Source organism: Balaenoptera borealis (assembly GCF_965194805.1).
Source record: "Balaenoptera borealis genome assembly, chromosome: 14".
Taxonomy (NCBI): Eukaryota; Metazoa; Chordata; class Mammalia; order Artiodactyla; family Balaenopteridae; genus Balaenoptera; species Balaenoptera borealis.
This window is the reverse complement of record NC_138875.1, coordinates 41,228,230-41,254,787: the sequence shown is the minus strand read 5'-3', so window position 1 is coordinate 41,254,787 and position 26,558 is coordinate 41,228,230. Positions and strand designations below refer to the sequence as shown.

Here is a 26,558-nt window from a genome sequence, read left to right as displayed (position 1 = left end):
GGAAAGAGTCAAACTCCACTCAGAGCAGCTTGGACCTCAGTTTGGTCTTATGAAAACAATCTGGTTTTTCAACTGTTTTCTCTTTTAAAGGACCGAGTTCATCCTTTGGATACTACAGGTCAGCGCCAGAAATGACAAGGTATCTCAGACAAATCACCAGTGGATGTGCCGTGATGGGCAAAGTCAAGTTCATCCAAAGTTGTGGAAAGGCCCTCTGACAGCATAGGGGAAAGCAGAGGGGTGGGGGTCAGACTGTTGGAAAGAGCACTTAAGAGGACACTGAAAACATCCAGACAGGAAGTGAGGTCAGGCAGGAACAGAGCTGAAAGAAGAGAAAGTATCAGTGTGAGAAAAATGGGGCTTGGGTCAGATTGAACATGAGGGATGAATATGGAGCAGGGAGGAATCTTCAGTGACATTTGTGTTTCTGACTCCAGTGCTGCGGAGCTGTGTAAAAAGGAATCCTAAATAGACACACACACCCCTGCACACACACACACACACAGGAACCCCCTTCCAAACTGCCCATGAGCCTGGGTGTACAGAGCCAGCTGATCTGTGAATTAGAAAACGTACCCCATACCCCACGGGAAATATTCTCTTTGTAGCTGCAGCAAGGGTCTCAACACTGGCTGCACATCAGCAGCATCTGGGGAGTTTAAAAAATACTATGCCCGGCAGCACACTCCCTGCCCCCTCCCAGCTCAGGCCAGTTGAATCCGAATCCCTGTGGATTTTGACACCTCCCTCTACACCCCTCTGTCTCCCTGCAGAGGTGATGCTAACATACAGCGGGGCTGAGAACCGCTGGACCAGGCATGCATAGCGAGGGCTGTTTCAGCACCAAATTACCTGCCTGTTCAGAACCTGGGGGAGGACTCCTTCTTGGAGCTGCTCACAGCTCGAAGCTTAGTTTGGCTCAGCCTGGATCCCTGTTGTTTGGGGTGAGAGAAGTGACCTGACCTTCAGAACTCAGCTCTCTGGCCAAAATAAGGGCTGGCAAGGAAGGCCTGGCAGGGGAACAGGAAAGAAGGGAGCCAGGTGTCCAGCACACGTGCTTCCCCTCTGCCTGCGGAAGGCGGCGGTCTCAACCTCCTGTGCGTCACAGGCACGCTGGGATACTTGTCAAATGCAGATGCCTGGGCCCCACTCCCTGCATTGATTAGAAGGTGTAGGGTGTGGCCCAGGAATCTGCATTTTAACAGGTCCCAGGTGACTCTGACGGGGGGCTCTGGTGCACACCCACCCCCCTCAAACCCTGAGAGGCCTGCAGGGGTCTGTGGGACCCCCCGGTGGCCGTGTGCCAGGCAGGGATCCTTTTTCCTCCTGGACCTGGCCCAGGGGAGTCTGAAATCAGGACTGAGGTAGCGGCCAGCAAGCAGTGTTAGAAATGATTAGAATTTCCATTTCTAGAAATGGTTAGGATCGTGGGGCATGGTCCAAACGGGGGGTCTTCACGGAAGAGAAGTGCACCTGCCCCAAGTGTTCTTTGTGTCATAGAAGGTGGAAGCAAGGCAAGAAGGGCCCCCGACTCACTCGCTCCATGGGGGTTTCCTAGGCTGAGTGCAGGCAGGGGACGCAGGAGCGAGAGTGGGAACCCAGGAAGCAGCCTCTGGTCTTGCAGAGAACTTCCGTGTCAGCAGTGGGTTTCAAAGTACGGTTCCTGGGGCCAGCAACATCAGAATCATTTGTTAGAAATGCAAATTCTCAGGCCCCACCCCCGATCTCTGGATCAGACCCCTGGGGGATGGGCCCCTGTCTGTGTGACAGCGGGGCCTCGGGTGGTTCTGTTAGCACTGAGGCTTGAGGACCCCGCGCCGCAGGCTCCAGGGCTTCAGAGCTCACGGGCTTAGAGAAGGTCCTCGCGCTCCCGGCCTCACCTCAGTCCCTTTCCGTGGGGGAGGGAGAAGCCACACCGCACCCCTCCCACTCTCCCCACCAGCTGCTGGGAAGGGGCTGAATGACACAGGGGCTGCCGCGCCCACCCGGAGGAAAGGAAAAGCCAGGTTCCCGGCAGCTGCCACCTGCCCAGCAGGCTGGCCCCCAGCTGACTCTCGGCTTTGTTTTTCCTTTCTCTATGCCCAGAGGGGTGCAGGAGAGGCTTTCCCTCAGAAAGCAAAGGCACCTGGGGGCCTAACCCACCCAAAGCACAGGCAGCTCTGGCCCAGAAGCCCCAGGGTCTGGTTCCACTGTTGCCCCCCAGAGACCTGTGGGAATGGGGCTCAGAGAAGCTTGGAGCACGTCTCCTTCTCCTGGCCCAGGAGCGCTTCCTCTTCTCGGAGGATGGGAAGCAGGCCCTGTTCTGGAGCAGGCAGCATCGTGTACCAGGACAGACATCCTGCTTGGAAGGGGTGACAATGGTCATACCCCACACCTCCAGAAAGGGGCCGGGGCTGCTGTTTTAGTCAGCTCAGGCTGCTCTAAATGCCACAGACCACTCAGTGGCTTAACTAACAGACGTATCTCTCTCGGTTCTGGAGGCCGGGAAGGGAAGAGAGGCTGATTCAGAGGCCAAGGCCCAGAATGAGGACTGACCCCGTGTGACAGGGTGAGTTCCTCAGTTTTCTCTTCTCCAGCCCCAATTCTGGACCTCTTCCAAGCAATCTGATCAGCGACAAATTTGAGCATGCTCAGAGAGGGGGTCCCCGGGATCAGGAATAATTCAGCCTCATTGTCCGGACTCACTGTCGAGTCTTTAAACATGTTATAAGAGTCTATAGCTTTGAAGCAAAAGTTCGAGGACTTACTTGGGTTAAATTAAAAGCACAATTTTATATTTTCTTGTCAAACAACTTTACTTGGGGCAACAACTGAAGTATAATTTAGTTCAACAGGAAATATCACACTTGGAGGGAAAACAAAAAAACCTCCTTAAATTAAAGCCAAACATTCTTTCCAAGGCCCAACACTGACATTTCCAGATTGACAGAATGAGTTCGTTTCCATAAAACAAAACGTTGAGTCCAAAGTCTGCCTTTGAAACAGTTTTCCACTTCATGCTCCGTCTCTCCGGGCTCAGGGGACGATGCTCGTGGCCTTCCTCAGGGCCAGGTAGCCCGTGACCACGTCGGACGGCAGCCGCCGAATGTAGGAAAACTCTTCGATGGTGCTGAAGCGCAGCTTGCTCTGGGGGTCAGTGTAGCTGGCCTGGGTGAGAAACAGGCACAGAGAAGGGCAGAAAGTTGTTGTCGGAGTTGAGATGTAAGATCAAGATAAAAATTATTTTTCTGTTTTACTGAAAGTGAAAAACGTCTTCATCGTGTCTGACTCTGTCACCAAGAATGCTAGATCGCTCACTTTGGCAAAGACACATTAATCTTCCCAGACTTGAGAAAGGCTTCAGGGTATGGCCAGGAGGAAGGGTGAATAACCACATCGGACACCGGGACTCTTCTGGTTGGTGCCTCAGGGCTACCAGCAACAGGGTCCAAACTGAATTTGTGCTGATCATCCCTCCTTGATCCCTGCCTTCAGACTCCAGCTGCTTCAAACAAATGCTCCGGATCTGTCACCCAGGGCGGGGGTGGGGGGGGGGCACCCCGGGGTGGGGGGGGCACCCCGTCCCCACGCCACCGACTCCCAGTGCGCTCCTCTCCTGCTCCCCCTCACCGCCCCCAGGTCACTTCCATGGCTCCCTCGGCTACCCTGCGGTGCCGGACTGGCCACCCACCCTCCTCCACTGGAAAGGGCTGCCATCCGACACCTGCAGCCAGGGGCCTCTTTACAACCTGCAGCTCCGATCGTGTCTTTCCTCATGAAACCTCTCAATGGCCCCAGTCCGCAGCACAGCTCCTCAGACCCTGCCTGGGCCCCTCCTCCCGAGCCCCTTCCTCAGCCACGGGTCCCCACCGTCCGGTTCCAAGCACCCCGGCTCTAAGCGCCCCCCTCCCGTCCTGCCCATTTGCCCTTTCCTTGCCCAGTAACCACCTGCTCATCCCTCAGGACTCAGCCCCCGAAGTCGCATCATCACGGAAGCTTTATCTGTCCCCACAGGCAGTCAGGACCCTATCCTCACGTTCACCTCAGCACCCCTATCTCCGGTGGAATGCTTATCTCTGTTGCTCTTACGTTTATTATCTGTGTGACTCTTTGCCTGAAGTCTAGGCTGTGACCTAGACTTCACGACCCTGCCCGAGGCAAGAACCCTGTGGCTTGCTTATCACTGGATCCTGGCTGTACTGTCTCCTAGTGCGATGCAGAGCGCACAGTGGGCCTTCAGCTACCATGAATGAGGGATGAGTGAATGAACAAACAAATGAACGATGGGGAGAGTCACAGAAAAGAGAACTTGTTTCCCACTGATATATCAAAATTCTCTTTTGGTCTGTTCTCCCCATGTGCAGAGTGGAGAAAATATTCACTTACTATCTACCTCAAGGCACATGCCTCCTACAGATTTTGAAACAGAAAACATGAGGGTGAGTCATTTGGAGCTCCTTTAAAAAATTATAAAAGATGCCATTAACGTCTAGACAGATAACAGCCAATTACTCAGGGGTGGATTGTCTGTGCCAGTGCTGGTCATCTCTGCGTGGACCCAGACGCGCCGTGATCTACGGAGGGAGGGAGGCTTGGTGAAGAAGCAACAAGCTGAAGGGAACTTAGTCATGGGTTTCTCATGCTCTAAAAAGTCTTCAGTTCCATCACTGGGGATCTCCCTAAGGTATTTGAGGTCTGTGTGTCAGGAAAATGAGATTATTCCTAAAAAGCTAAAATTAATTAAAGCTCTATATAAAACAAAACTTTGATCCTTTGGCTTAATCTAGATACTGCCTTTCTGTACCACATTTCCTTTCATGCCACTCATATAAAGGAAGGCTTAACTAGAAAAACAGCAGCAGGTCCCTTCTGAGGGCTCCTGGCCATGAGGCAGTTAGATGTACTAAGTGGCAGGGGAGCTGCCCTGCAGTTCCGAGCAGGGGCGCAGGCATGTGCGTCTGGCTTTGATCATCTCGCCTCCGTGGATGAACCAGCCCTGGCCTGGTTCCATCTCTGTGGCTGCCTCACTCCCACCACCAAACTGTGCCGAGCCGGCCCGCCCAAGCTCAGGCCTCACTGCCAAGAAGGCTGCTGAACAAATAATGCGGAATACAGAGAACTGTTGCACCAACAAAGAGGTCAAACAAAGACTCGCACGGACCAGACCTGACCTAGTATTCTGAACAGAGGGAAGGAGGCTGGGTGACACCTCAGAGATGAACGAGTAAAGAACTGGACTCCTGCGGTCTGCCCTCCTCTGGGCTCCGTCCCTCCAGCCTGAATGAAGCAAAGGCCCCCTGCCCAGAGGGCAGGCAGCAAACGGCTTTAATGCCTCCCTTGTTACAGGGGGACAGGCAGTATATACTGCTCCCCCATCTCACCCAGAGCCGCAGTACTTTCCACAGCCTTGTAACAAGGGCTGAACACAGGTGTGACCCTGCACCCCTTCCGGCCAGGCCCCAGCACAGGGGAAATGGCCACTGGCTGGAACAGATGGGTCAGTGTAAACATGAGCCCGGCTTTATTTTTTAATTACGTAAGTTTAATTTATACAAGTAACAGGTGAACATATTCTCCTCTTAAAAAAAAGAAAACATTGCAACTAAGACTGAAGTCTCCTTTTACTACCATCTACCATCCAGAAGTCCTTTGTCTTCCCCTGAGGAAAGTGCTGCTAGGCGGGCACCCTTCCAGACCTTGTGTATATATATACCCTCACACACACATACAAACACGCCAGAGAAGTGCCCAGTATTTTTTTGTGACTGTGTATTGAGTTTTACTGAAGTGGTACCATGCTACTTATCCTGCTTTGCACCACATCTTGGAAGTTTACCCATGTTGTTACCTATACATCAAGCTCACAGAATAGTATGAACTCCCCAGCCCTAGCCCACTGGTTGAACTTTATGTTGTTTCCAATATTTTGCTAACACATTTTCTCATAAGCATTTCTGCATGAAGCTCCTTGTACACAATATTTCTCTAGGGAGCTGGCTGGAAGGCAAATTGCTAGGTCGTAAGCCTCTACCTTTTTGTCTCGATAGGTAGTGCCAATCGTTTTCCCGAGAATGTGTACCAATGTGACTCCCACCTCAAGACAGCCATGTAGGAGGATGTCCATTTCTCTATGTTGGTGACAAGGTATGTAACCAAATGTCTTCATTTCTTTCCTACCTGATGAGTCTTTTTCCTAATTATCATTGAGATTGAACATCTGCTCATTGGTCATCTGTATTTCCTCCTTGTAATTGTCTATTCATATTCTTTTAGCTGACTCTTCTATGGGATTGTCTTTCAATGATTTGGTAGAGTTCTTTGTTTATTCAGAATGTCTTAATTCTTACATATAGTGGGGCAAGAGGTTAGTTATGTATAACATGACAAGTCCTTTGCCAATGGCATAAAGGGGCCTGGAACAATGCTTCTCAAAATGATTTTCATGCCTCCTAATGTGTGAAAACCACTCCACTAACAGATGAGCTGCCTGATAGTGGTGAGGATAAAGCTCCATTCTAAGGGGCCACCCTCCAAGTCTGGCCATAAACCATGGCTGCTACAAGCTCAGCACAAAATGGTACAGGGAGAAATTTCCACTTTGGGCCATAACAGAATAACTTGTGCCAGATGAGCCCTCCTTCCATAAACAACTATTAAAATGGGTCAAATATATGAGGCAACTATTTTCAGGCAGTAGACAAGACATAGCATAAGACGACAATATTTTTCTCAAGTGGAAGTCCCCTCAGGGGACCTTTCGAAAAAGATACATGCCCATGAATGGACGCAAAAAGAAGAAGTCAACACATAACACACAACACACACACACACACACACACACACGTCACTTTATAGTGCTTCTACTCTCCCTATTTTTTAGGCTCATTATATTTAAGGTCTATGTTAACAAGTCTGTAGTACTCTGAAGAGTGTGTGCTCTCTGGAGGAAAAGCTAAAACATATGACTAACTCAGAGAGGAAAACTAACATTGTTTTCAAAAATATAATAAAAAATCTTTCCCAATTAAAATGTATATCATTAATTTAGTGTGTTACAGAAGTTGGAGTTACACATCTTCATGAAAAGGTAAAGCATTTAAATGATGTATATGAGCTTCAAAAAGTGAGGTGTCTCATTATTTCTACAGTTATGAGAAGAAGCCCATCTTCCAAATTTAATAATAATGAAAAAGGATGAAGAAGGTGAGCGGAAAGTTCCACACTTCATCCACATTCTGCAAACAAGGAAACGAGGTTCTCTGGGGTCGCTGAGGTTCAGGGACTTACCCAAGTCCCACTTGTCCAACTGCACTGCTGGTTTTCAAACTGTGTTCCCGAGAAGCACCATAGGGGTCCCTGGGGTGGGGAGTGGGGGGAAGGGCAGAGGACCAGATCCACACGGGGTCACAGTGGGCAGGTGGGCTCCAGGGGATTCTGTAAAAGATTTCATTTGGAAAAGGGATTCTGATGCTTAAAAATACATTTGAAAACCACTATCTTTACCATAGTGCCTCTTTAAAGAAGTTTAAATTTTTTTTTTTAAAGTGTTGGGTTGGCCAAAAAATTTGTTCAGGTTTGTCCATAAGATCTTATGGAAAAACCCAAACGAACTTTTTGGCCAACCCAATACAATCATCTCTAAATTGCAGGAATTTTTTTTAAACTTCAGCAATAAAAAAGAGAAATTGTTGTTTCTTTCATGTTCTCTCATATAGTTACCAAGCAGAGGAAGGGAAACTAACACTCAGGTCTCCTGCTTTCGGGAGCAACCCTCGCTCCAGGCTGCCCACACGGATGCCCCAGGTTGCAGCCGCTCTTAAATAACTGGGTGAATGCTTCCGCACAAACCCATTACCTGTTCAGAGTACACGGGCTCTGGCAGGACCAGTGTCAATATCCAACACTTTCTAAATAGACAGTACCGTGAAATCTCCTTTTCAGTTCAATGTTGTAAGACATAGAGATGTAATCATACTCACAAGAAGACCTGAAACATCAGAATACTTCTTAGCTGGTTTAAAGGATGGAGGAGCATCAATACTGAAGTCTGGGGAAAAAAAAAAAAAAAGAAAATAACTAAACTGGCTTTAAAACATTCAGATCCTTTCCCTTTTTTTTTTTTTTTTTCCCTAAAATACTGCTTGATAATATTCCTGAACTTTTTACTTTGTGATTCAGTACCCAGAGAATTCTCTGGGGAAATAATGCAGGATGTCATAGACCAAGTGCAGGCTCCAGATCCAGCTGTGCCCTGTCCCCAGGGACCCTCCACTCCAGCAGAACCACCGGAAAGCTCATCTGCCCACAAGCTACTTTCACTGTCTCTGGTTACATGGACTGATGTGATGAGATGCCAGACAACCCACTAACTGGATCTGAGCATCCGGACACCGGAATGTCCACACCCAGGCAACTGACTAGTTCGCTTGTCACCCGTCTGAGTCACCCCCATGAAAGACGTGCAGTGGGGCAAGAGATGGAAGGAAGTTCGAACCTGTACTTTCCATGGAAGTTGAGCAGAACATATAACACAGATTTGGAAATACTGCAGCATACTACTGCTGCAGACTGAAATGTTAACAGTGACACTAAAAACCACACATCCATGACAACGCAAACACACAGATTCAACACAGAATACAGCTATGAGGAAATATACACATAATCTCCCTATATGGATGCCACTGTAAAATTCCCAAGCTAAAAACTGTTTCTACATGAATGCAAACACAATAATGTGGGTTTGTTATAAGAAAGTTCCTAGTCTGACATTATAAACACATCGGAGGTTCTAGACAGCTCACAGTTAGGATCGTTCAGTTGCCATGGCAATGCCCTTTCAGAAGCCAGAATCTGTTTCAGGTTCTTCCAGGTTCTATTCTTCTTGCCAGCCGCTGCGCCACCATGGCCAGAGTGCTCGAGGCGAAAGCATGGATTAGAAGAAACAGAAATCAGTGGAGATGATCATTTCAGTATCTGACATTTATGCATATTCATAACTGTAATAAACCCCTCATTCAATCAGCAGTCAGTGTACCCTAAGGCTTTTTAAAAAAGTATTACACCATACACTTTAATCTTACTTATAAAATAACACGGCTTTTGGATTGTCAAAACATATGAGTTAGTTGCTAATGGAGTAGAAACAAAAGGTTAATTTTTTTTTATATGCACATAGAAAATCACATCCTTTATTGGGTCTAACTTTATGGAATTCACTCATGAATTTCCCACTACTTTAAAATAAATTTACTACAAAGTTAGATTTAAACTCATGACCACATCTCCAGACTCCTTTCTGAGGGCCAGTCTCCACCTTGTAAATTAGTGGTGCTCCAGGAAAACCCAAGGAAGCCTCAATCATGGCACAGCAAGCCTTCTGGAAATTTTTTTTTCTTTTTTGTCTTATGACGATGACAAAATAAAATGGAAGGAATACAAAAATCTGTTACAGGCACTGTTAACGCTGTATTTTCAAAGCTAATTAATGAAAAATAAACTTCAATGGTATAATCTGAATCATGTCATTTATCCTACCCCTCAAGCACTCCTCTTTTAGTTAATTATTTCAAGCCTCATCTAAATCTTACGAAGAAGGAAGGTGAGCAATCATCGTGGAAGTGACCCACTCTCAAAATGGTATCCTTTAATGAATTCCACAAAGGACACCAAAATCCTTGGGAACTGGCACACTGGGAGGTCAAAAGGAAGGGCCTTCTTCTCCTGCCCCTATCCTTCCTACAACAGCCCACGGTGGAGGAGGTGGTGACTTGGGCTGACGGAGATGGGGCACCAGTGCTGCCTGGGCTGCAGGCCCAGCGAGATCAGGGGCCGAGGTATAGTTGTTTGGTTTTTTATTTCTAAAACACCTTAGATGCTTACCACAAAGTTGGGATCCTTAAATGGCAAAGGTTTGGCAGCTTTTTCAAGAGGTCCTGTGCTAAAATCAGAGGGCACCATTTTATTCTCACTCACGCCTTCCATGCTGATACCCTTAAAACATAACAAGAATAGTATGAGGTCAGTGTCCTTTGGCTGAGCTTCCTAACTCAGCTCTCAACGAGAGGTAAGATGACAGCACCGGACACGCGAGGGGAGACGGTGCGCCCAGAGCCCCAGCGGGCGGCCTGCAGCGGGGGAGAGCCTGGAAGCAGCACCCGCTGTGCAGAAGCCACAGCAGAGGCGGCGAGGACCCCAGCCGCCAGGCTTCCTCGCTCCCCTGAGGGCCAAGCACAGGGCTCTCACTACTACAAGGTGGGTGCTATTATCCCCAGTTTACACAGAAGAAAACTGAGGCTCAGGTATACAGGTTCAAGGCCACACAGGGATTACCTCTGGATTCAAACCCAGGTGGAGCCAATTCCAAAGGCCCCACCATCTCCGTGACACCACATGGACCCTACTCCTGCCCATCTTGTCAAATTGTGTCTTGAAACATTAAGACAAAAAAGGTCCAGCCCCTTTAAGGGTCTCATCGGCTGGAGAACCCAGGATGGAGCTGGTACGCGTCAGGGCACAACAGGATGTGGGCATTCTGAGCACGGAGGATAAAGGGAGAGCAGGTTGGGGGCCACGGTCAGCTGGCTGCGGCAGAGAGTGCCCTGACAAGCAGGCTAATGCACTTTAAAACAAAAGACCTTTGAAGCCAAGAATCAGGAAGAAGAAACAAGCCAAAGGAAGAAATCACTTCTGATTTGTAATGCTATTTCCAATCTTCCCAGACCGCAATAAACTGTTTTTTAATTGATATATAATTTACATACAGTGAAATGTGCAGATCTTAAGTGTAGGTTTCATGAGTTTTGCCAAATGCTTCCACTTGTGTAATCCAGGTCCCTAACGAGGCAGAATATTTCCGTCATCTCAGAAAGTTCCCTCATGCCCCTTCCTAGTCAATACCTTCCAACCTCAGGCAGCCACTGTTCTGATTTCCACCACGTTACTTTGGCCTGTTCTAGAAATTTATATGAGTGGAATCCGACAGCATGTATTGTTTGCTGTGTTTGGCTTCTTTAGCTCAGCATGAAGTTTCTGAGGTTTGTCCATGTCGCTGCATAGACTGGTAGTCTGTTTCACAGAATTTGTATACCACTCAGCAGAGCGGTATTCTGCTGTATGGATGTACCACAATGTTGTCTGTCCATTTTCTTGTTGATGAAATGTGGGTCATTTTCAGTCTTCAGCTATTATAAATAAAGCTGCTGTGAACATTCTGTACAAGTCTTTATGTGGACATGTGTCTTTACTTCTCCTGGGTAAATACCTACTAGTGGAATGGGTTATAGGGTGAATAAACTTTATGAGAAACTGACAGATCATTTCCCTAAATGGCTGCACTCTTTTACACTCCCAGCAGCAGTGTGTGAGAGTTCTGGGGGGTGGGGGGGACAGGGACCCCCCGCCCTGCTGCAATAGTTCCCCGAACAGTTTCTTCTCACACGCCTTCCGAGACTCCTCTCCAGGGTCTCTCCTGTGGGCCTGTGCTCCCTCTCCTCTGCTCACAACCCCTCTTCTATCTGGACTGCCCCTCACCTTATCCTCCCCCTATTCACCGTCTTTCCTAACTCTTCTCCCCTCCAAGGCCTAGCTCAGATATCCGCTCTCTAAGAACTAAGACACTCCCAATTTCTCATCCTTTTCCCACCATCTGTAGCCACAGTTCTCTCTCTCTCTTTCTTTTCCTATCCTCCCCTCCCTCCCCAGTCCTTCGCCTTTATCTGGCCCTTCCTCAGCTCTGGGGTTCAGGGCAGGGCCTCAGAAGCACACATCTTGCCCTCTCCGTTCTCTACAGCACACTCAGCGACACACTTCTAAACGTAAACTTGACGTAACTTCCCTATTTACAACTCATCAGTGCTTCCCACCGCCCTGGGAATTAGGCACAAAGTCTGGCCCCCTGGCCTCCTCTCCAGCCTCCCCTCTTGCTCCCCCTCCCTCCTGTATTTTGTATTTTCTGGTCCAGAATCCATGGAGTCATTTTCTGTAAGCATAAAGAGTTTCCATTTTTTCCATTTTTATTTATGCTCCACTAAAATTTCCATTGGGATTAGTCCATGTCAGTTTTACTTTTACAACAAAGATTAGATTTAGCATTTTGTACATAACCAACTTTTTATTGCCCTTGTGATTTTTCCTTCATGGTCATAGTATTTCCGCACATACATGTGTCCTGGGAGACCCAATCTGATGAGGAAGATTTGATTTTTCCCATCACATTTAATCAGTAACCAGCGTTACCTTGAGTAGTTCTGGCCAGTTGTCAATGTTATTTAGTGTTGACTATTTGTAAGAGTAATATCATAAATTGGATACATGATTGATAGTTAGTATTTAAGTCTTGGTTAGTCACTGAAATAACAGCAGCTTTGTGAAACAGGCAGGGAACAACAGACCAGAAGAAGGAGAGACAAAGGAGAGAGGTAAGCAGATGAGGGAAGGGACAGATTCCAAGGGTGAGAAGGCACAGGGGGTCAGAACAACCTGCTTCACCATCTGGGCCAGTCTTCTGTGCCCTGCATCTAACCCGGTACCTGGCACAGAGTAAGCCCCAAATAATCACTGACTGATTAACTGATTGGAGTTAAGGAATAAGACAACACAGCATCACTCCATGCCAGCGTCAGTATTTGAGATGTGTATGCTCCGGAGTTCACTGTAAGGAATCGTCTCTGGATGGGATGCAGTGACCAAACCCAAAGAAACACAGGAAGGATAATTCAGAAACGACTGGGCTTGGTTACCTATAGGGCACAAGGGAACAGGGTGGGAGGAAGGGGAGATGGGAAAGGACAAGAGAGGAGTAAACTTCTCCAGGTATAGTTATTTGTAAAGTTTTGACCTTTTGAACCATGTTAAAGTTTCACATACAAACAAACAAATAAATAAAACCAACCAACAAGGATTGGGCAGCAGATAGAGAAAATGGAATACAAACGAAAACAAACCAACTTAACTGAGGTCTGAATGAATAACACAACCACACTGAAGGGGAGGAAGGGAGAAATAATGTTAGTGATGTGAACATAGTATTCTGACCATATAACCTAAGGTTAGAGGCAAAAAGAACCAGGAACAATTGGTAGGTTTGTTTCTCACAAGGGTACAGATTAATAATTCTGAAGCTACACACCTTCTAAGATGAGGCAAATAAGGAATGAGGGGCGGCTAGAATGAATCTTGTGCTATTGGATGGAAATCACAGGTTAGCAATAGGAATTCATGGTTTCTAACATATATACAGACAGATAAACACAGAAATGGATACAGAGGCATTAAGTGATCCAGGCTCAGTGTCTCCTGAAACTCATATCCAATGGCACTGGAAAGTCCAGGTATCACCTACTGTTATGAAAACATAAAAAAAAATAACAGAAGACTGGGAACTTCAGAAAGAAAAGGGGAACAATGGAATGAGTGAAAAAAAATGGGGTAAATATAATAGACTATCATTAGCCTCATGAGTTTCTTAAATTCTATATGATGTCAAAGCATGGGGGCCACTTACACACACACACACCTACATTTCCTAGCTCTTCCATGGAGACGGCTGGGAACAATGAACAATAGGGACACCAGGTATAGATCCTGGTTTCTAAATATTGTTCTCCAAGAACTAGTAATCTGAAGAAATGGCTGATTCTGGGGTTGGGGCAGGAAAGTACAAGATGAGCCTCGTGGTGCCAGAAAGTAAGAAAATGCTTGTATCAGTTTGTTAGAGCTGCCTAGCAAAATACCACAGACTGGGTGGTTTAAATAACAGAAACTTATTTTCTTACAGTTCTGGAGACTAGAAGTTCAAGATCAAGATGTCAGCAGGGTTGGGTTTTCCTGAGACCTGTCTCTCTCTCTCTCTCTTTTTTAATTGTTTTTTAAAATTTTATTTTATTGAAGTATAGTTGATTTACAATGTTGTGTTAATTTCTGCAGTACAGAAAAGTGACTCAGTTATACATATATATATACATTCTTTTTCACATGCTTTCCACTACAGTTTATCACAGGATAGTGAGTATAGTTCTCTGTGCTATACAGTAGGACCTTTTTGTTTATCCATTCTATATATAATAGTTTGCATCTGCTAACCCCAAACTCCCAACCCATCCCCCCCCCCAACCCCGGCAATCACAAGTCTGTTCTCTATGAGATCTATCTCTTTGGCTTGTGGATGGCCATCTTCTCACTGTGTCCTCACATGGCATTTCCTCTATATACACGCCCTCCCCACCCCACCCCTTTCTTGTCTTTCCCTCTTCTTATAAGGACACCATTCATATTGAATTAGGGTTCCACCCTTATGACCTCATTTAACCTTAATTACCTCTTTAACGGCATTATTTCTAAATACAGTAACATTCTGAGGCATACTGGGGGTTAGGACTTTAACATATGAACCTTAAAGGGACACAGTTCAAGTCCATTACAGCACTCGAAAAGTGATGGGGGTAAATTGAAGGACGTAGCAGTCAGTTTGAAGAGGTTCCCACTGGCCACATCTGGACAATTTGCTCAACATCATGAGTCAGTAGGGAAATAGAAATCAAAACCACAATGAGATATCACTTCACACCCACTAGGATGGCTACACTCAAGGACATAACAATGTGTTGGTGAGGATGTGGAGAAACTAGAACCCTCACACATTGCTTGTGAGAATGTAAAAGGGTGCAATCACTTTGAAAAACAGTCTGCTGGCACTATTTACAATAGCCAGGGCATGGAAGCAACCTAAGTGTCCATCGAGAGATGAATGGATAAAGAAGATGTGGCACATATATACAATGGAATATTACTCAGCCATAAAAAGAAATGAAATTGAGTTATTTGTAGTGAGGTGGATGGACCTAGAGTCTGTCATACAGAGTGAAGTAAATCAGAAAGAGAAAAACAAATACCATATGCTAACACATATATATGGAATCTAAAAAAAATTGGTTCTGATGAACCTAGGGTCAGGACAGGAATAAAGACGCAGACGTAGAGAATGTACTTGAGGACACGGGGTGGGGGGGCAGGTGGGTAGAGGGTAAGCTGGGACGAAGTGAGAGAGTAGCACTGACATATATACACTACCAAATGTAAAATAGATAGCTAGTGGGAAGCAGCTGCATAGCACAGGGAGATCAGCTCGGTGCTTTGTGACCACCTAGAGGGGTGGGATAGGGAGGGTGGGAGGGAGACGCAAGAGGGAGGGGATATGGGGATATATGTATATGTATAGCTGATTCACTTTGTTATAAAGCAGAAACTAACACAACATTGTAGAGCAATTATACTCCAATAAAGATGTAATAAAAAAAAAAAAGTCTGCTGGGTCCTCAAAATGTTAAACATAGAATTATCATATGACCCAATAATTCAACTCCTAGGTATATACCCAAGAGAATTGAAAACATATGTCTATGCAAAAATCCATATATAAATAGTCATAGAAGCATTATTCATAATAGCTCAAAAGCATAAACAACCTAAATGTCCATCAACTAATGAATGCATAAACAAACTGTGGCTTATCCATACAATGGAGTATTATTCAATTGTAAGAAGGAATGAAGTACTGATACATGCTACAACATGGATAAACCTTGAATATATTATGCTAACTGAAAGAAGCTAGACACAAAAAGCCACATATTGTATGATTCCACTTATCTGAGGTACCTAAAGTAGTCAAATTCATAGAGATAGAAAGTAGATCAGTGGTTGTCAGGAGCTGGCAGGACAGGGGAATGGGGAGTGACTGGTAATGGGTAGGGGGTTGCTTTGGGCGGTCATGGAAATATTGGACAATAAGATAGTAGTAATGGTTGCACAACTCAGTAAATTTACTATAAACCACTGAACTGTACATTCTAAAAGTGTGAATTTTATGGTATACAAATTATATGTCAATAAAGCTGTTACAAATAAACAAATAAATACATTTATGAAAGACTGAATGAAGAAGGCTAGTAATGGATTGTAACCCAGAGAACAAAATGAGAATGGATGAATACAAACACTGACTGTAAGAATGCAAAGGAAATGGGAGAGAAGAGAAAGCTCTTGCTCACAGCAGGATTCTAACTAATAATTGTAGAAGGAAAGAAGGAATTAGAAAATCACCATTTGGCAACCACCACTATAATAACTGTTGCAGGCAGGAACCATCAACAGACACTAAAAGTGGTTGGCAAGTGTGAAGAGAAACAGGATATACACAGTCTCAAGACACTGATACTTTAATACAAACAGAAAAATAATAACTTCACAGTGGAGAAAACTGGCAGACACTAACTTACTAAGTGCTCACAGACACATCATCCGCAGCGGGATGGATCGACACCAAGTTCCACGACATGAAGCGCCGAGAAGGGAACAGCATCTTCTCTACTCCTGCCAAAAACGTATCACCCAAACCTAACCACGAGGAAGTATCAGACAAGCCCGAACTGAGGAAGCGTCTATGAAACAATGAGCAGTGCTCTTCAGAAGTGTCATGGTCACGAAAGATAAAGACTGAAGAACTGTTTCACATGACAGGAGGCTAAAAAGACATGACAGCTTAGTGCAAAGTGTGAGCCTAGGCTGGATCCTGGACCAGACAAAGGACGAGAATAAGGTCTGTATATGAGGTATCAGCGTCGCTTCAACGTTCATTCCCTAAATTTGACCACTGTACTGCTGTTATATATGTATGAGAATGCCTTTGGTTTTAGGAAATCCACACTAAAATATTTAGAGGATTAAAAAAATACAGTGGGGGGCTTCCCTGGTGGCGCAGTGGTTGAGAATCCGCCTGCCAATGCAGGGGACTCGGGTTCGAGCCCTGGTCTGGGAAGATCCCACGTGCCGCGGAGCAACTGGGCCCGTGAGCCACAACTACTGAGCCTGCGCATCTGGAGCCTGTGCTCCGCAACGGGAGAGGCCGTGACGGTGAGAGGCCGGCGCACCGCGATGAAGAGTGGCCCCCGCTCGCCACAACTGGAGAAAGCCCTCGCACAGAAACGAAGACCCAACACAGACAAAAATAAATAAAATAAATAAATTAAAAAAAAAAAAATACAGTGGCCATGTGAGGCCCTCCCCCGCACACAGCCAGCTGCCAACCTAGCAGCGGATGAGCCACGGGCCCTGCGGAGGAAGCAATGGCTGGCGTACAGATGTAGAAGAGTGACAGGGGCCTGCTCTGTCAAGAGGCGGTGGCACAGCGCCGAAGCGGGAAGCCCAGCCCCACTGGCTGGAAGGCCTGTGAGGTGAGCAGGCCACCTGCCAGCGTCAGGAGAAGGATAGGGGCTGTTTTCCCCAGGAATCCGACAATTCACAAGGGCACAGCAAGACACCAGCTAGGAGCAGGCCGGTGGGTGGGGACCGTCAGGAGGCTGGGCCTACAGGGTAGCCTAAGTTAAGGGAGAGAGAGAAAAACAACCCTACTAACTAACTGTGCAGTGAGCATCACGTCTGAGCAGAAAAGCCAAGCCAGCCAGGGCCAACTCAGGAAAAACAGGTGGAATGTGAAAGAGGTTTCCCGGGGCAAGATCCACGGTAAGTTTCAACTTCATTTGAGTTTTTCATAAAGAAAATGACTGCTTACATAATGTTGTTTCCATCTGGGAAACAATAAACAAACGTAACTGTTCAGAAGCAAAGAGGAGATACTAGAGGGAAATGAAGAACCAGGCCCCAAGGCCTCCTATGGTGATTCCAGAACCACCCATGGAACACGCCCGGGTTGCAGGCCACCGTCCTCAGCAGGGACCTCGGCTTTTTCTTGTGGGCCAGAACAGCCTGCGTTCCTCCCTCTCTGTGTCTGCTTCTTCCCTGACTCCTAGTGCGGGGCTCAAAGGCGCCGGGTGCACAGTGAAATCCTGGGAGGCAACAAGGGCATCCTTTGAGGTTGGCTGTTTGCTCCCAGGCCCCAGGAGACCCAGGAGGACGCAGCAGAAACACCTCGCGGGACTTGGGCAGGGGTGCGGCCCCAGAGGCGGCGGAGGAAAGCAGGTGCCTTGCAGCCCACATGGGTTGGCAGGTCTGGGAGCCCCCCCCCCCCCCGGGAGAGGACATGCCGGCGGACAGAGGACAGAGGACGGGAGGCAATGAGAAGAGAGGGTCGGGAGCCTGCATCAGCCGCTCCAGCAGCAAGAAGCAGGTGAAGGTGATGCGCTCAAGCGCTGACTTCCAGAACCGAACCCTCCTGTTCATCTGGTCACCCCATCCTCATCTCCTCCCTCGTCAGCAGGCCGAACCCCCGCTGAGGAGTCACGCTGAGGATGCGACAGGAAAGGACGCCATCCTGACACCAACTAGGCCACGTCAATCTGGGGCCGGTTGCTGCCTCTGCAACAGTGAAGGCTTGCTTCCCTCTCTGACCAGATGCAAAACAACACCCGACTCTGGGCCCTGAGCGGGGTTTTCTGCTTTCCTTTCCTCTTTAAACCCACCCTCCATGGTACTGCGCCCTCGTTCTTCCCTTCCCCTGGGCTTCAGCCAAGCTGGACGCCCGGCTCTGTTAGTGATGGGATGAGAGGGAGAGACGTACCGTCAAGGGGAAGATCAAGTCTGTGAGGCTGGGCTGCAATGAAGTACAATCTGAAATGACGTATAGTTTCCATGTTACTAAACCATTATTAACACTAAGAGACTTTAGGAGCTGAACTGTCCCGCCCCAAGACACAAAAGCCCTGAGATCAGAGGAAAGGAATGACGCCCGGCCCTAAGGGCTGTCCCCTCTTTGCAGCACGAAAAGAGCTGATTAAGTCCCAAGGAAGAGGAACCCGGCCCGCCATCAAAGGACTGCTCCAGAGTCAGCAAGGCCTCAGCTCGCCCGACCAGAGCCCAAATGCACCACTTCGTGTCTCCTTGGCAGCCTGCAGGGCCCTGACTCAGACTGAAAGGGGGCCTTCTGTCTGTGGTTACACAGAAGGGAGACAAATGTCCTCTGTCTTATCATTCATGAATCCAATGCCCAGTTACATCTATCTAATAGTAGTCTAGGTTCAAATACCTGACCCTAGTCTAAAACTGCAGGGTTACTGTAGGGTTACTTGCAACACCAAAAAAGTGAGATGCAACCTAACATTCAATCAAGTCAATTAAATAAGAGCACTTAATTCCTTGAGAAGACTATCAACATAGAGAAAGGGTCAAGAAACAGTGCTAAGTGGGACTTCCCTGGCGGTCCAGTGGTTAAGACTCTGCGCTTCCAGTGCAGGGGGCGCAGGTTCGACCCCTGGTCGTGGAACTAAGATCCCACATCCCATATGTTGTGTGGTGCAGCTAAAAACAAACAAACAAAGAGAAAACAGCGCTAAGTGAAAAGCAGGGCATGCAATGTTACACACCACATATAGTTTATGAAAAACTATACCAACACGTAGGAAACACAAATTATAGTAATTGCGCAGGAAGAAGACTGGCTGACGTTTTGTGTCCACTTTAAAATAGAAAAAAGAAAACTAACATTATCATGATTTTTTTAAAAGGTGGGGTAGAATGATTATTTTTTAGATGAATAAATCAAATCAGTCCAGTGTTCTCTGGATGCCTCCAATTACAGAAGATTCTACCATCACCTGCACTCTGCACTAACCTTCTAAAGAAGCAACTGCTGCCTCTCAACTTATTTAGATGCTTTGCTAACTGCTTCACCATCACAAATCAGCCTATTAGGTAACACTCAGTCTATATAGGTCAATTAGGTTTCTCTGTAGATTTTATTAACTTGAATAGGCACTTGGAAAGTCTATAATGCCCTGTATTGAGCTAATAAAATCCCCTCCCAAAGCTTTTCTCTGCACCTTGGATTTGGTTACATTAGAGATCCAATTACATCTTCTAAGGTAGAGAGTGGTAAGAATGATATTGAGAGAGGCAGTCAAGAAAAAAAAATGTGGACTCTGGACGGTCTGTCTCGGTCCCAATACTGACCCTACGACTTGCTAGCTGTGTGACCATGGAAAAGTTACTTAACCTCTCTATGCTCCTGTCTTTTTACCTGTAGAATAACAATTCACAGAGAATTAAATGAGATAGTACTTAGAAAGTGCGTAGAACAACATTTGGTACACACTAAATGCCCAATAAATATTATTATTATTTATCATGACTTCTTTCACTTTAGCACAGCACAGTGTATCTGTTCTCCAACCCAAGTTAACACTAATCATTTTCAAAATATCATGACCAGAATGGATGGGAGATGGCACTTTCCAGATTATGATGTAATTAATCAATAACTATATTAGTTACACTGAAAATATAAATCCAAACACAGAATTGTAATTCTGTGACAATCTGTACAACTTAGCAAGCATAAACATCAATAATTTCTGCTGAACTAAAGATTCATCTTGATGGAATAATAAAACAATATTGTTTTAGTCCTATTAAACTATTTAATACCATTTTCTAGGGCTGACATAAAGGAGACGTCTATAAATGCTTTGCTCAGAATACTTTTAGATCAAAAATATTCCCTTCAACCCCTGAGGACTTCCAAGCAGAAAGCCCTTTAAATTTCATCTAGTCACTCAATTTTACTTTAGAAATAGCATGCACATTCTGGAAAGTAAAACCCACCTTAAGAATCCACTGAGTTATTTTCACCAATTTCAAAAAGCACTCTAATGTCTATGTAAATGTCCTTTGTAAATTTTTAAATCCCATGAAAGTTTTACAGACACTGCTTTTTTGTAAGATACAAAATAGCGGAAACTACTGAAATTTAGATACTGAAAGATCTCTAAAGTCCCTTTTAACTCAAGAACTACAATCATTTATATTAAAAAAACCACTCATTTCTCACTGATGAAACCTTGAGCAATCTGATACATGTACACAGTGCCGACTCCGGAAGGCCTTCCCCATCCAAACCCACCACCCCTCAAAGGCCACCTCTAGTCCCTCTTCTCCCTCCCCACCTCTCCTTCTCTGATGACCATCACCTACGCTGAATCCTCATCTTCCTGTGTCCCACCACTAAGGCACCAATACCAGAGAAGACCTATAATCGGCTTTGGGACGTGGTTAGAAATGACGAGATTTTCCTAATTGTTTCAGATATGTGATAGGTAGAATTCAGAGATGGCCCTTAAGATTCCCGGCCTCTGGTGTACACACACCTTCTCCCCATTTTTAAGCAAACGCACCACTAATGTACGTACCACTGTGAAGGGATCTGAGATATATTTAAGGGGTTTGCAATATATATCTTATATTTGACATATAATTAAGGTCTCAAGTCAGCTGATCTTAAACAAGAGACTATCCTGGTGGGCCTGCCCTAATCATGCAAGCTCTCTAAAGCTGGTTCAGAGCCAGAGACAAGAGAAGTCAGAGACATTTGAGGTGTGAGAGAGATTAGACACAAAAGAGATTCTCCATAGCTGGCTTCGCAGATAAAGAAGATGTGGTACATATATACAATGGAATATTACTCAGCCGTAAAAAGGAACGAAATTGGGTCATCTGTAGAGACGTGGATGGACCCAGAGTCTGTCATACGGAGTGAAGTAAGTCAGAAAGAGAAAAACAAATATCATATATTAAGGCATATATGTGGAATCTAGAAAAAGGGTACAGAGGAGCCTATTTGTGGGGCAGGAATAGAGATGTGGATGTAGAGAATGGAAGTGTGGACAGGGGGTGAGGGGAAGGGGGGTGGGATGAACTGGGAGATTGGGATTGACATATATACACTACCATGTGTAAAATAGCTAGCGAGTGGGAACCTACTGTATAGCTCAGGGAGCTTAGCCGGGTGCTCTGTGGTGACCTAGATGGGTGGGAAGGGGGGAGGGTGGGAGGGAGGTCCAAGAGGGAGGGGATATATGTATACATATAGCTGATTCACTTCGTTGTACAGCAGACACTAACACAACATTGTAAAGCAATTATACTCCAATAATAATGAATAAATAAATAAAGATGGAGGAGGCCACGTGGCTAGGAGTGTGGACAGTGACAAATCGACAGCAAGGAGACAGGGGCCGCAGCCCTACCACTGCGAAGAACTGAATTCTGCCAACAACCGGAATGAGCCTCAAAAAAAGATTTTCCCCCAGAGCATCCAGGCAACAAACTAGCCCGGCCAACTCTTTGGTTTCAGCTTGGTGACACCCTGTGCAGGGAACCAAACCAGTCTTGTTGTGCCAGGACTTCTGACCTACAGAACCAGGAACTAATAAATGGGTGTTATTTAAGCTACTAAATTTGTGGTCATTCGTTACGACAGCAGTAGAAAACTAATACAATATGTGTAGGTCATTCTCTCCTCCTGGAAGGATTTTGGGATGGCAGGGACAAGCTATAATCCCTTGAAATGTCTTAAGCATACTGCTGGAGACATACCAGAAATAAATTCTTGCTGACTGAGCTCAACTGAAACGGGACATAAAGGCTGAGGAGGGGACACAGATAAGGGTCATTTCAGGAAGATTCCAGACAGCCCTCAGGGCAGCATTGCACAAATGTCTGCATTTTCTGTGGACAAGGGAACTAGGATGGAATGCTATGTTAGAGCAGGAAAAAAAAAAACAAAAAAAACTAAGACTCCTTTCTGGAGACAGAAGCCAAGTTTTTTTCCTTCTTCATGAGATGCTGAGGGTGGGAGTCAGGTAACTGGCTATATACCTCATTAGTTAAATGCCAGCTGGGAAGAGGAGAACAAAGAAAAGAATTCACTATTCCAGGGAATGCCCTTCTCTTTCTAGCCTGAGGATTCGCAGAGGCTGATGAGATGGAGAAGACCCACAGGGAGTACCCAGGCAGCCCTTCCCCTCACTGAGAGCTCTAAGACCACCAGAGTTGTGATTTCCACCAAGCTGGGTTACTGGGAATTCCCAGCGTCTCCTGAAGTCATTCGTCCACTCTCTGAAGCCTGCTGTGGGAGAGCTGATGATCAATGCTACCTTTAGGGTCAAAACAGTCATTCCTCCCAATATGTACTGACTACATTCCTTGGTCTCAGCACAGCTGGATATCAACATGCACCGTGCACATACTGGGAGAAAGTACTTGCAATGCATATATCTGGCAAAGGACTCCAACCAATAATATATAAAGAACTCCTATACATTAACAATTTAAAAAAACCCAAAAAAACAACAACACAATGAGAAAAAAACCAGGCACTTCAGAGAAGATATCGGAATGGTCAAAAGCAAATTAAATAGTGATGACATCATTAGTAATCTGAGACACAAAAATTAAAACAGAGAAGTACCATGACACAACCATCAGAATGGCTAAAATTAAAGACTTGATGCCAAGTATTGTTGAGGTTGTAGAGCAACTGGAACTCTCATACTCTGCTGCTCAGAATGCACAATAGTGCAACTACTTTGGGAAATACTGTTTAACAACTACTAAACTTATGATCCAGCAATTCCACTACTACCCATTTACCCAAGAGAAATGAAAGCATGTATCTACCCAGATTTTTAGGAATGTTCAGAACAGCTTATGCATGAGAGCAAAAACTGTAAATAACTCAAATGTTCATCAGTTGTGGTATATTTACACAATATACTCTATGTACTGATACAGGTAATAACATGAATGAATGAATAACTCTCACAAACATTTTTTCACAGAGAAATCCAAACAGACACAAGAGAATATGCTCTGTATGATTCCACTTATATTCTGCTCAAAAACGCAAAGTCAATCTGGGTAGAGATGTCAGAGTACTGGTTACCTCTGGCAGGGAGGGAAGAGAGTACTAACTGGAAAGGGTCACCAGGGAATATTCTGGGGCTCTTGGAAATGCTCTCTATCTTAATCTGGATGCTGGCCACATCGGTGGATACATATGTAAAGTCATTGATCAGTACTCTTAAGATTTGGGCATTTTACTGTATGCAAATCATACATCAATAAAGTATTTTAAAAGGAAAAAATGCACTACCAATTATCGACGAAGGAAGCCATAGATAGTTAATATCTCTAGAATGTCGTTCTGGGTTTAGGATGCCACGCCATGTGTTGGAGAGCACAAAATAACACAGTACATCTTTGCTTTCTCATTGCTTTAAATAAAATGCAGCAGCCAAGAAAAACACTCATCAACCAAGCTACTCTTCTGCTGAAAATTCTTTGCTGGAATTGCGGAGCCCCGATCGCCCAGATGCTGTGAAGTCTGTGCCAGGCGCTGTGCTCCGAGCTTAGGGCCAAGATCTTATTGAATCCTCATAACAACCGCATGAGGTAAGACCAAACGCACTTTGGGACAGGGAAACTGAGGGTCAAAAAAGCACTTTTCTGAGGATGAGGGAAATCATCTGTATCAATACATCTTTGTGTTCCTCCACACGGTTCATTAGGGCGCTCTGCACCTCACAGGCACTCGGTAAATGTCTGCAGAATGGACGAAGGTGAGAGAGGAGAACTTCTGGTTGACTGAAACTCACATAAAGAAAAGTCCCGAGCCTCGCTCTAATCGCGACCCCGACGGGAAGGGGCGTCTCTATTAGTAAGGCAATAACAACCTCCCCACCTCCCCAGTTCTCCTCATGGACAATGCAACGCGGGTCGTTCTTTAACCAAACTCCACGTATGCAAACTAAGGGGAAAAAATGTTTCATTTGCACCAGACACCTGCGTTTACCCAAGAGGTACGACTGCACGGCCCCGCCCACGCGAGGCGCCCCGCCTCCCAGTGCCCGGCCCCGCAGCCCGGCGCACGCGCTCTCCGCCCCGGCAACGCGCAGACTAGGGGTGTGACAGCGTACCTGCGCAAAGCCGGAGGCGGACACCTTTTTCTTCTTACTGGCGGTATAGCCCCCGGCGCTGCTGCCGTTGTGGAAAGGACTGGCCGGCCTCTTCTTGCTGTTCCGGGCTATCCCCGGAGTGGAAGTGGTGGCCACAATTGGAATTTGAGCCGCCATTCCTACCCCGAGTCTTCCTCCTACCCCCTCCCCACTTCGGTCCCAGTGCAGGCCCTGCAACTTCCGGCCCGCCGTTACTTCCGTCTTAATGCTTTTGAAAACCCGGCCTGGACTCCGACAGCTTTCGTTGACTTCTCTGGGCCAAATCTAAAAGGCGGAGCTCGGAGCTGTCTCTTCCTTCCGGGCGGGAGGGCGTCTGGCGGGCGGCGTGCTGCTGCTCACGCGCTCGGACCCGGGCACGTGCTTGGACGTCCCCAGGGATTGAGGATTAGAACATCCCGTGATCTTTTTAAAATAACTGGATTTTTTAAAAGCTAATCACCACGTTGTCTCTTCTCACGTTAAGTCAGAAGATTGATCGCTTTTGATGTCTCTAAGTGTAAAGGTAAGGTCATTGTCTGTGGACTAGACAGACTGCCAGACTGCCAGCGTTCCCCTTAGTCGCGGCCTTGTCGCGCAGAAGTTTGTGTACCCTGGTGCCCAGATGGATTTGAAGGGTAGAGTGGTTCTTAACCTTGAAGGAGTCATGGACCCCTTTGATCATCTCAGCTCCCCCTTCTTCCCCCCCACCCCAAATTATACAGGCACAGACAAAATCTTACATACAGAGTTCAGCAGTTCACAAATCTGCTAAAGCCTATTTATGAACTTCAGTGGAACACCCCTCCCTCTTGTTATTTGCCACATGATACTCTATACTTCTTCAAATTTTCATGACGTAAATTACATGGTTTATAATTGGTTGGTTCATTTCTTATTTAGTTTCTGCTAGAGAGTAAGCTCTAAAAGGGGAAGGCCTGTTATGTTTTGCTTACTTTTCTTTCCCAGGTTCATGAGTGCCTTGCAAGTCGTTGGTACATTATAAGTATTTTTTAAATGAAGTAATTAAAAAATGAAAACCCCTTGCAGTAATTGGTTGAAGCTTCTGTGTTCTGATACAGGGAAGTAGTATTTATGAATCTGGATACTTGAAGGAAATAGGCTGCAGAATGACTTACAGGTGAGAGAAAGAGAATAGGAAACCAGTAATAATGTTACTGACATCTTTTCTCCTTTGGAGAAAGGAATACCTACCAGTGTTGAAATGTTCCCTCCTGTACTCCATTCTCCACCCCTATCTTCCCCTAAATCTAGTCTTCCTTATTCCTTATCTCAAAGACTGACATCTCCCACCAACTACTCACCTAGCCAGAAACTAGGTGTTGATCCTGGCTTCCTGGGTCCACTCTCTTCTCATTCCAGTCAGCTACCCACTCACTTCTCTTCCTATCCTGGTGAATCCATCACCCCTCATCTGGATCCTTGCAAGACACCTCTTGCAGCCTCTTGTTTGTTTTGTTTTGTTTAATTTCTTTTTTTTTAACTTTAATTTTAATTTTATATTGGAGTATAGTTGATTTACAATATTGTGTCACAGCCTCTTGATGGAAGTTTGAGCCTCCATCTTTTCCTAATTCTCCCTGACCCCAGGCCATCCTTCACATTGGCTGCCAGAATGGGCTAACTATATCACAAATCTAATCGTGCCACTTACTTTCTTACGTTCTTCAGGGCTCTTTTACCTTGGCATATAAAGTCCTTAATAACTGGGCTCTGACCCCTTTTCTTGCTCCATTCCCAACACTTAAGTCCCTGCAGCCAGGGACTAACTCTTGCCTAGAGTGTACATCATTCTCTTAACTCAGCATAGTTTTTTTTTCCATTATTTCCTCTCCTAGG

At 45.9% G+C, this 26,558-nt stretch overlaps 1 protein-coding gene and 1 long non-coding RNA gene across 6 annotated transcripts in view; one reads left to right on the top strand and one right to left on the bottom strand.

Moving 5' to 3' along the window:
- Positions 1 to 2,752: 2,752 nt before the first annotated feature.
- INO80C (INO80 complex subunit C) lies at positions 2,753 to 24,978 on the bottom strand. Of its 5 annotated transcripts, none has more exons than XM_082354412.1 (5): positions 24,684 to 24,978; positions 9,862 to 9,972; positions 8,784 to 8,895; positions 7,959 to 8,026; positions 2,753 to 3,182 (listed from the first exon to the last, which is right to left on the bottom strand). In XM_082354412.1, the coding sequence occupies exons 1-5, from the start codon at positions 24,837 to 24,839 to the stop codon at positions 3,042 to 3,044; spliced, it is 588 nt and encodes a 195-aa protein (XP_082210538.1). In that variant the 5' UTR covers positions 24,840 to 24,978; the 3' UTR covers positions 2,753 to 3,041. The 5 variants fall into 5 exon arrangements, with proteins under 5 accessions (XP_082210538.1, XP_082210539.1, XP_082210536.1 ...); XM_082354413.1 differs by having other exon boundaries at positions 2,753 to 3,147; XM_082354410.1 differs by having other exon boundaries at positions 8,784 to 8,933; positions 9,864 to 9,972.
- Positions 24,979 to 25,085: 107 nt separating this feature from the next.
- Positions 25,086 to 26,558, top strand: part of LOC309610881 — a 32,568-nt gene continuing 31,095 nt past the window's right edge. Inside the window, exon 1 of the long non-coding RNA XR_014234198.1 lies at positions 25,086 to 25,224. This is a non-coding gene — a long non-coding RNA (uncharacterized lncRNA). The remainder of the gene's footprint in view (positions 25,225 to 26,558) is intronic.

What these genes read in the sequence shown, in the direction of transcription:
- INO80C (XM_082354410.1), bottom strand. Translation starts at nt 24,839, where the DNA reads ATGGCGGCTCAAATTCCAATTGTGGCCACCACTTCCACTCCGGGGATA. An exon ending in CCGCCTCCGGCTTTGCGCAG is followed by an intron (nt 9,973 to 24,683) that starts GTACGCTGTCAC and finishes TTATGTTTTAAG; the next exon opens with GGTATCAGCATGGAAGGCGT. An exon ending in CTGATGTTTCAGGTCTTCTT is followed by an intron (nt 3,183 to 7,958) that starts GTGAGTATGATT and finishes CTCCGACAACAA; the next exon opens with CTTTCTGCCCTTCTCTGTGC.